The 10881-nt window shown below is 44.0% G+C and overlaps 1 protein-coding gene across 1 annotated transcript in view; it reads left to right on the top strand.

The window, feature by feature from the left end:
- Positions 1 to 1909: 1909 nt before the first annotated feature.
- LOC146350115 (CD99 antigen-like) overlaps positions 1910 to 10881 on the top strand; it is a 53960-nt gene continuing 44988 nt past the window's right edge. Inside the window, exon 1 of the mRNA XM_084844274.1 lies at positions 1910 to 2132. Coding sequence (XP_084700400.1) covers positions 2072 to 2132 — 61 coding nt within the window. The 5' untranslated portion in view covers positions 1910 to 2071. The remainder of the gene's footprint in view (positions 2133 to 10881) is intronic.

Genomic DNA, 10881 nt, shown 5'->3' with positions numbered 1-10881 from the left:
AGAAAAGAGGTGGGGAGAGAAAAGAGCTATAGGCGGGGGCAGAGCGCACAAAGGAGAAAGCTCTGTGTAGGTGGAAGAAGATTGGGCAGATACAGGAAGTAACTTTTGTTCCCTTCCTGCCCGACGAGTACACTGATTGGCAGCAGGTTCAGGAACAGGAAGGAGAACCTGGTGCCCTAAAATTTTCAAGTTTTTTATTAACATTTTTTTTTGAAGGAGACAGGGAATGGAGAGTTTTGGGGTGCCATTGGAGGCCCACACCTAAGCCTAGGAAGGTGGTGGGCTCTCCATCACTGGAGGTATTCAAGCAAAGACCGGACAGCCATCTATCAGGAATGCTTTAAACTGGATTTCTGGACTGAGCAGGGGACTGGACTCGAGAGCCTAAATGGCCCCTTCCACTTTATGATAAGAACACTCCTGTGGAAGACTATTCTTAATTTGCTACTTGTGGGTTAGTCTTGATTTTTTACCTTTTTTTTTAATAGCTAGCAAGAACCGTAAGAACTGCTGAAACTACTTAGTGAAAATTTTTGAATGCGCATAAATTGCAGCATGGCTGCAAAAATTACGGTTAAAGAAAAAGTTTACAATTTTGTCTTTAAAACGTCTGCAAACCAGATGACCCCCACACATGTTTTTGGCAAACCACTCCCACAAACCTTTAGGCTGGCTACAGGCCTGCAGCTCCCTATGTTCCCAACAGATGACATAGCTTCCCCTTGTTTCCCACTGGATAGTTACTAGAAACCTCTCAAGTTTTGTAAAGGCACAATCTAGTAATATCTACTGGCATTGGGTTTCAGTTGAATAGATAGGTTATTTTGATGTTAAATGACATGATACCTAGTTTGTTGTACTCACCAGTAATCAGCATATACAATGCAAACTTCTCCCATTTCCCCCTGTTCAGTGCTACACAGCACAGTTGATCCAAGCATGTGCAGTCAGTGGTATTACATATTAACCAGAAGAAGCGTGCCACGTGTATGTTCCTCAGTTGATGACATACTTGTGCGGAGGATCCATCGCAGATCAAAAACCATGACAAAGCTGTCGCATCACCTCAAAATGCTTTCCTGCCCTTGAGCATTCAGAAAGCATGCAATACACATGTCCGGGTTATTTTATGTATGTGTTGCATTTATATCCTACCTATCCTCCAGGCAGCTCAAGGTGTCATACACGGCTTTTCCTCTCCAAGTTTCTTCTCACCACAACCCTGTGAGGTAGGTCAGGCAGGCTGAGCGAGACTGGCTTGCTCAGAGTGAGCTTAGGGAGGATAAAGGAAGATTTGAACCAGAGTCTCTCTAGTACTAACCACTAGACTACTCTGGCACTGAAAGCCAGCTAGTTCTCAAAGATAGTGAACTTCCACTAGCTCCCAAAGAGGCAGCCGGTAGTAAACAAGTTACTCCCACCCACAGACACCTTCTTTCCAAAGATATGCCAGTTGGCTTTCATACTCCTGACAGCTGAACTCTCAGTTGTCCCTGCTATAGCAATATGTATCTCAGCTCTGCAGCAAACTCCGGTAGGCTCCTCGACAGCCCTCTCAGCAAATTCCCTCCCTCGAGCGGAGAAAAGCCAAACTGCGCCGCACCCCAAGCGGGGCTTCCAATTACTTGGGGCATGACTCAACGCACGGGTCTTCTCCCCCGCGCCGTCAGGGCGTGCGCGCCGAGATCCCCGCGCTCTTCCTCATTGGCCGCTGGCGCCCAGCTCGCTCCCGAGATTGGCCGGCCGCCTCGGAGAGGCGGATTTCCAGGCTTGGAGGGAGTTCAGCTCGAAGCGTCTTCCTTTGGCTGCGGGGCTGCAACTTTGGAGCTGTTTGTCTGGACGGCGTCGCGTCAAAGCGCGAGCGAGGGCGGGGCTCGTTTGGTGCTTCCACCTCTGCGGGAAACAAAACAGAGAGAGAGAGAGAGAGAGAGAGAGAGGAGGGGAGCGCAGCGCAGCGCAGCGAGGGGCCCAGGCGCAGCTTACAGGCGCTTACGCGAGAAGGGCGTTTGGAGAGCCTGGCAAAGTTTGCCTCCAGACTCGGGCCGAAGCAGCTGTTAGCGGCGGCGGGACCATGCAGAGACTCGCCTTCTTTGTCTCTCTAGCACTGGCGCTGCTGGCGAGCCGGTGCAGAGGTAAGAGGGGGCGGCCTCCGGGGTCTACTTTCCTTCCTCGCCTTGTGCGAGTTCAGGCGTGGTCGATCAGAGAGCGCCCCTTTGGACACTGGCTGCTGCCTGCTTTCCCAGCCCCAGAAGGTTTCCTCCCTGCGCCTCTCTTTCTGGCCCTCCCTCTCTCCTGTCCCGAACAAAGGCGGGCGGGTGGAGGGAGAGATGTGGCAAACGTTAGCTGGCAGCCACCCAGGGCTGGGTTTCTGGACGATGAGGGATGCCCGGGCTTGACTCCTGCCTGCAAGTCCACGCCCTTGGAGCTGGCAGCCTGTGTGCCGCAGTGCTCAGTGGCCTGGGGAAAGGCAAGGCAATCTGTACATGCTCAAAGGCCTTCTTTTCCGAGGTTCCATGGCTCGGCCCCGGTGTTAAAAATAGGCGCCCACTTCGATTCTGGGAGAGGGGTTGTTTCGGGAACCTCGCCACGATTTTGAGGAGCCGTGGAAGATCAGCCCCCTTCATGGATCACTGCCTTGTTGTGGCGAAGGATTGCAATCCTATGCATTTTTACTTGGGCGCAGCCCTCGCTGAACTCAGTGGAATTTGCATAGCCTTTTAAGCAAGTTAAGACCAGGCAGTAAGTTAGGATCTGACAGCGCTTTCAAGAAAAATACGTAAGTGGCTTATCTTCAGGCCATACTGTACGGACCAGATTACACCCAGATACTGTATTAAGTAATCCAGAATGATTCTCTTGAACTCACAATCGCCAGTGCGGTGTAGAATCCTGCTGTACCCATTTAATCGGGGTGTGTGTGTGCGGGGGGGGTATCCTGTCCACCTACATGGGTTGGATCCAGATTTAGTCATGCTTAGACTAACTTATCCCATTAATTTCAGTGGGTGTTGTCTAAGTCTGACTAAATCTGGATCCAACCCTTTGTGTCTACAAAAGGGTGATTGACATTGAGAACGAGCTGGAGTTAAATGTTCATAGGGAAGCATCTATTTTCTAACTTGTCTTCCTAGGTTTCATACCCACAGGTCTTTGCATGGGACCACTTCCTCCCTATTGTTTAAGTAGCTGGCATTATAAGCATGACTCTCCATGATCTCATGCAGCGTAAACAGCACTGTTCAGGATGGCTTGGTGAGAGCTTAGGGAAAAGTGAGTAAGAGCGCAATCCTGTGTGTGTTTAGACAGGAAAAAGCCCTACAACTCCCAGCATTCTCCAGTCATCCATGCTGGCTGGGGAATACTGGGATTTGTAGGACATTTTTCTGTCTCAACTTGCATAGGATTGCACCCTAAGGAGAACTGGAAGTTGGTAGTCAGTGATCCGGTTAGCATGTAACAGAAATTCTTGCTTTCTGCTTCCACTTCGCATCCCCTTTGGTAAACAACGCAGGAAGTCCAAACCCAGCATTGGTTCATGAAGTCCAAACCCAGAGATTGAACCCATGGTTTGTTGTTTAGTTAAAACTTTGGGATGTTTGCCCCTCCACAACCCAGAGTTCCAGATCTGCATGTCGCATACAACAATGCAGGATTGGGGGCATGGCGTTCATGGGTTGTTTTCCAAAGCAGATGTGAAGTGGTGAACAGGCAGGAGCTAGTGGGTGTGCTTGCATGTGGTCCCAACAATTCATGGGTTAAACGAAACATAAACTGTTGTTACATGCAAACCAGGTCATTGTTTGATTGTCCAGCTCTGTGGCCTTGTGGAAGTATAACTGGAATGGGTGTGTCTTTTGCTAATTCACATAGCATCTCAGAACTTGCTACAATAGCTTAACTTGCTGATTCTGACTAGTGCTTTTTTTTTTTTTTAAGGTGAGTTATTATCCAAATAGTCCCCTATGTATTAAAGTATTTTAAAATCCAAATCAACTTAAAGGACGCAATCTAGAGAAAGAAGCATTCTTAGGGTGCAATCCTATGCATGTTTAGACAGAAAAGAGTCCTACAACTCCCAGCATTCCCCAACCAGCCGTGTTTTGGTCTTCTTGCATGAGGTTTAACTTGACAAGGCAAAACTTTCCTTGAATGCTATTTTGGAATTTGATAGAGTTAGAGTCCCATTTTAGGCAGTAGTAACTAGCTAGGCAGCTTTGAATTCAACACTGTCCTCTGTGACAAAAGCAAGTTTTAAAAATAATATGTATTTTTCGTTGGGAGAAGATTATCTGGGATTCTTATTACATCAGAGACCTAACTTTAAAAAAAAGGTTAAATACTATAGCTGTGGTTTGTTTGCCACCTAAATTTCTGTGGAATCCGTAACCAGATAATATGCCTTGAACTTGTCAAAATTGCCACAAAAACCACTCCTCTTCCCCTTTTTAAAACTAGCACACATTTTCCAGTATCATTTTAAACTGGCCTACATACACATAAGTTGTTTGGGCCAATTTCTATGGGACAGTAAGTCATGTCACACAGAAATTGTGTGACGTTTACTCAAATTATGTGTCTTAATCACTTTCTTTGCAAGGATTGAACACTAGAGTCCTACAGCGTATATGTTGAGGGAGAGGAGAAGTATAAAAATGAGTAGAACATTTCTATAGCATTTTGGGATTCATGTTTTTCTTTCATTTATCCTTGCAAGAGTGGGCAAATAGAAATTATATTTATGGAGTTGAAATTTGCCGTACATGCATGTAGCTACTTGGCACATGCAGATTTTGCATAAGCACAGGAAAGGGATACTATTTTTTCTAGACATTGAAGAAGACTCTTATGTTATCATGATGCTATAATAAGACAAGTTCAACATGGGGAATACTTAGCATCAGTTAAGTTGTCATACATCAGGGTGTGCAGACTTCATGCTTGCAGGATTTACTTTCTTTTTTCCTAGAACCCCAGTATCCACCAATGGGATCCTGGTGCAAAAGACAGATACTTAGAATTAAAGTGCTGACTTTTGTATACTGTTTTAAGCAGTGTTGTTTTAAGCTGTGTTTTATTATTGGATTCTTTAAAAACTGTTTTTAGTTCAAAGTTGTTTTTAGTCCTATATTTGTATATATTGTCCATATGTTTTTATGTAAATGGTTTTTAAACTATGTTTTAACTTTTGTAAACCGCCCAGAGAGCTTTGGCTATGGGGCAGTATAGAAATATAATAAATAATTAAAATTAAAATAAAGAATTCTGAGCCCAGGAATCCTTGCCGGTCACTCAGAGTTCTACCAGTAGATCCAGATCTGTCTTCTGCCCACCCCATCATAGATAGTTGCCTCTTGCTTCTGCAGGCAAAACCTTCAACTGGCCACGAGGCTACGAAATAAGATATAGTGATTAATGATAGCAGTTTGAACTTGTCTTCCCAGCAGAAGTTGTCTTACCACATTTTCAGTATGGTTATCAGGTGTTGCGTCTTCTCCTGATTCCGTTAGCTGGGTTTGTAGATAGATACAAGGGTGTTCTAAATTATTAACTGCAAGCAGGAATTTTTCTTTAAACATCCAAATACTACTTGCAAGTGCATGGGATCTTTGTATTTTGTACTTCCTAATTACATTACATTATGTTCTAGCTGTGAGCCATTCTCGGCATGATTGTTGAAGATCTGGGTATAAATATATTATAATGGAAATTGGGGGCCCAATTCAATATATACTGTAGGGGGGAAATCATCAAAATATAGTGACTAAATTAATCTAATTACCTCTCTGTAGTACAGGTGAACAGGAACATAAATATAACTTCAAACAGACTTTGCTTTAAGCACAGGGCTTAATGCCTACAAAACTGCTATCAAAATATCAATAGGGAAGAATAGCGTTCTTGTCGGAAGCTAAGCTGTTGGGCAATTCACTCCAGATGTTTTTTTGACCTTATTTGATAATCCTTGAACACTTCCTATCCGTTTTAAACATGTTTGGCCACAAATAACAAGCTTGTGTTTGCTTTGTATATTTATCCTGAGGGTTGCAGACAATCCACTTGCTTCAAAGAATGCCCCCATCTCCACCCCCACTTGTGCAAGGATTATAGTCCACTTTTAGGGGGGAAGGGGGTGGCTAGTGAGAACTGCAGTACAACGAAGATAACGAGCAGTGCAGTAACACTGTACCACTGCTCTGAGTTGTAGAGTCCAACAAACTTTCACCATAGCGCTGCTCACAATAGCGCATCAGATATGTACACTGGTTCTACACAGGGGCATAGCTCTTCCCACTTTCAGAATGAAACTGTCACACTCCAGTCTATGTAGGACTATGGCAAAGACTGCCATGTTAACATCCTTGGCAGTAGCTTATGCAGTATCTCTTTCCATGGCTCCCTACATCTGCCTCTCTTTGATTGTCTCTTGCTAATCATGCTGGACTACAGTTTTCCCACTCAGAAACAGGTAAAAACTATTCTGGTATTCATGAGTGAAAAAAATCACGCTCCCCATAGTTTTATTTGGAACATTTGCCGTGGGCAGATCTTTTAAACGTCATATTTACTTCAAGCTGAAAAATGGAACATGAGCTGCAGTGGGGAAAGGGGCCTTTGCTCTTCTTTACAAAAAATATTCCCCTGTGTACTTGTTAGCATAAGCCTACAAAAGCATCCCAATCTTGATGCTACATGCATTTGAATGAGACTGTTCATATCAATGCATGGTCTTGAAGGCACATAAGGCAGCTACCTTACGGAAGCTAAGAAAGTCTGAGTCTGGTCAGTGTTTTCATAGGAAACCAGTGAGAACCCCCTGTGGAGGAAAGGCAGGATATAAATGCGCACAAATAAACATGGTCAAGATAAAAACTAACAAGATAAGCAATCCTATGGTTCCTGGGAGAGCATCCCAGGGACCATAGGATAGGTCGCATTCCCCCTTCTGAGGCTATAGATACTGCTATGATTTCGGAAGGGGGAGTCAGACATCTGACCTTTGCCCTCTGTGTCTGTGTTTTCACGGAAAGGTCTGTGTTTTCTTTCAGAAGGTCTGTGTTTTCACTGAAAATTAATGACTGGGGGTGGGGGCAAGGATAGACAAGTTGCTGACTTGTAAGCTTATTGTAGTCAAGAAAGCAAGATGGGTAATATGTTGTTACATTTCTATGAATTATGGTGGCATGAGTTTCAGTAGTAGAACTTGGTTGTTTGTAATCCATCAGTTGCATCCGTCACTTCATTCTGTGAAGAGAAAGAGCTTCCATTCACAGAAGGAGAGTTGTACTCATGGAAGGGATCCTTCCATAAGCAGCTCCTTTTTAGACTGAAAATGTTGGATACTGTCCTTTTACCTATGATATTAGTTGGGTGAGTAGTGATGCTAGTATGAATATGTATTAAAATATGGAAATTTTGTGGAAGTGGGGAGGAAAATGTGAAGTTTTCAATGTTGTTGTTGTTGTTGTTGTTGTTCAGTCGTTAAGTCGTGTCCGACTCTTCGTGACCCCATGGACCATAGCACGCCAGGCCTTCCTGTCCTCCGCTCTCTCCCGGAGTGTGCTCAAGTTCATATTCATTGCATCGGTGATGCTATCTAGCCATCTCATCCTCTGCCGTCCCCTTCTCCTTTTGCCTTCCATCTTTCCCAGCATCAGGGTCTTTTCCAGAGAGTTTTCTCTTCGCATTAGGTAGCCAAAATATTTGCGCTTCAGCTTCAGTATCTGTCCTTCCAATGAGCAGTCAAGGTTGATTTCCTTTAGGATGGACTGATTTGACCTCCTTGCAGTCCAGGGGACTCGTAAGAGTCTTCTCCAGCACCACAGTTCGAAAGCATCAATTCTTCGGCGCTCAGCCTTCCTTATAGTCCAGCTCTCACAGCCATATATTACTACTGGGAAAGCCATAGCTTTGATTATACAGACCATTGTCGGCAAGGTACGAGGGTGTTAATTGGCTGTATCTGGTTTCACTTTTGTTGCAGGATCTGAGCACTACACGGAGAGCGTTTATTTATTTATTTATTTATTTATATCATTGCTATACTGCTCAATAGTCGAAGCTGTCTGGGCAGTTCACAGTTTTCCACTACATAACATCTAGGTGGCGCTATGCTGTAGCAGAATAGTGCAAACACACAAAAAGAAATGCATGCTTTCGCTTTCACAATTAAATGCCGCATTTTCCCTCCTCTAAATAAACCCCCTCACTGAAGGTACTGGTTAGATACAGAAACAAAACTGGAGGGTCACGTTGTCATCTAAAGAACCCGAAAACAACCGTGAGTAGGAAATGACAAGTGCACGATAAGTGCCTCATGTAGAAAAGCCCTGTATGTTTAGGGCAGTCATTTGAGACAGTATTATTCAAGGTTTTTCCTTCATCTCCCAAGTACTTATCATAGGTGCTTTTCTCTACACTACAAACACAGGTATTTCATCATAAGCTTTAGCCAGACAGGTTAAAGTCTGAGTCTACTTTTCAACAACAAGCATGAAACTCTTGCAATCCGTCTAAGGTGGTATTCTGAAGGCTGAATTAGCCAAATCTGCCTGCCATGCATCATACGTAGCCAACTGTATTACTTTCTGTGAGAGGTGCAAGTTTTAATAAGTTAATTAGAGATGTTGGTTGATTTAAAGCTTTATTGGCAGTACAGTATCAGGAAAGTTGTTAGATAAGTAACAGATTCTTGAATAGCTAAATTCCAAAAGGAATATGGGGCTGCTATCCCAGTCATATCAATGCATTTGGAAATTGTTCAGTGCTGATGGTGTTGTTTTGAACAAGCTATACACATCTGCTCATCCTAAAATTGTGTCTGAGTAACTGGCTGATCGGGAAAAATAGTATTGTAGCATTGACACCTCTGACATGATAAACTGCCACTTAAAACTTGCAAACCTAAGAGTCAGAGAACGCTGCCTGCTTCATGAAAGCAATAAATATTTTCCCCCAGATGGTACAAAGGACTACGTCATGCAGTCCATTTAGTTATCTTCTGGTAATACTACTTAAGCCCCTCTTGCAAATTGAAGCCTCTTTCATAAAACTGGCAACACTCAACAGTGAATTTTTTTTTCAAATTCCACGTGTAGGGTGGGGTATTTCCTGATCTACATTATGTGTTTCCCTCTATGCTCCCAACCTAATTGTTCATTTTACCTTATGGTAGAAATGCAGAACCTCCTGGGGTCCCAAGCCAGCTCTTTGAGGTTCCTCAGAGGGCCATGTCCCCTTTCCCCCAGCTGTGATTGTTTGGTAATTTCTGTGCTTTGGGGCAGTTTTTTCCCCAGTGTAAAAGGTTGGAATGCCTTTCCTGAGGCTTCATTGCTGGCACTAAGTGCTTAAAGCTAAAATATGCTGGACCTTTGCCTTTGGATCTGTCCCTTTTGCCTTAGGCCCCACCCACCACTTGAAGACTTCTCCAGAATGTAATTCATCCTGAGGACTGAAAGAGGTTCAGTGCCCCTGCTGTATGGCATTGCAAATGAATGTCTGCGCAGAGGCACCCTTATACACTGCCATCATTTTTGGGTAGTGGCTGTGTATGGACTTCTCAAGGAATAATCAGTGTTGGGCCGTGGGGGTGTTATTTGTTATGATGCTGTGAACACAAATTCTAGTAGAAAGGGAGAAGTGGCAAGTCACCAGTCTTGGCACTGTCTTCCTGTGTGTGGAATATATCTGACAAGATTAGATTTTGTGCCCATTTTGGTCAGGAATGATGAAGCTCTAAAATAAAACCACCTCCAAAATACTGCAGTAAAATCTTTTTCTTCTTCTCTGTCTTTTTACTGTAGATTTATTATTGCTCCTACAGAAACAAATTTGTCATCACTCTGAGTGTATATCTTGAAAATTGCAGTTAATGTGAAATCTGGTCATCTCATTTTCTTTTCCGTTAAAGCTTCAAAATAATCTCTCCTGAGGCGGAACTATGCGTTATCTCAACAGATGTGTGTTCTCAAACCTTTGCTTGCCTGGATTGTCCTTTCCCAACTTCTATATGTTTTGGACTTCAACTCCCGTCAGCGCCATCCAGGATGGCCAGTGGTCAGGAATGCTGGGACTAATAGTCCAAAACATCTGGAGGACACCAGGAAGGGGAAGGCTGGCCTAGATAACGCAATTGCAGGTATAACGGTCCCAGGGCCTGGTCTGAAGGCACATTGTGCAGCCACCTTCTGGAAGCTAAGCTGGTCTGAGTCTGGTCAGTGCCTCGATGGAAGACAACCTGGGACCCTATTGTGAAGGAGGGGGGCCGGACTGCCATCCGAGCACCAACCCTGTAAGGCAGACTGCTGGCAATATGCCGTCCACCTTCTTACTATTGCCACCACTCAATCTTGTCAGCCTTAGTCGACGTCAATGAGGCTGTCATGAGATATGGTTAAAACTTGCAAACCTAAACCTTTATTTACCTGGGAGTAGGGGGCTATCAACTAAGCTTTCAGTCTGCACTGGTCAAGCATCACCCCCAACTTCCTCTCTTATCTTCTAGTGGTCTGGGCAGCGTGAAAGGAACTCTATCCATTGATCCAGGTATCAAATTAATTACATTTTATCAAAGAAGAATATAAAGAGAAAACAGGAAAAAGGCAATGTTTATGCATGCTAAATTAAAATAAAGCCACTTACTGGTCTACTTAACCTTAGGGCCATATTAAATGTTCTCCTAATCATGCATGGTGGAGCTATGGGATTTTATGTACATGAACGTTTTATTTACCTTCATGTAAGCACACATGGGTTAAACATTCCCCCCATATTTGTTCTGGATTTCCATACACATACCCCACAGAAATTTTGGGACAATCCCCCCTTCTCAGATCGCTGTGGACCCAATCCAAAAGGGGGCCACATGTGCTTACATAAAGGTAA

The sequence above is a fragment of the Heloderma suspectum genome, chromosome 3 (assembly GCF_057233095.1).
Source record: "Heloderma suspectum isolate Gila_16-S chromosome 3, 16-S_ref, whole genome shotgun sequence".
NCBI classification, from domain to species: Eukaryota; Metazoa; Chordata; class Lepidosauria; order Squamata; family Helodermatidae; genus Heloderma; species Heloderma suspectum.
The sequence above is the reverse complement of the archived record's forward strand: the minus strand, read 5'-3'. Positions and strand labels throughout refer to the sequence as shown.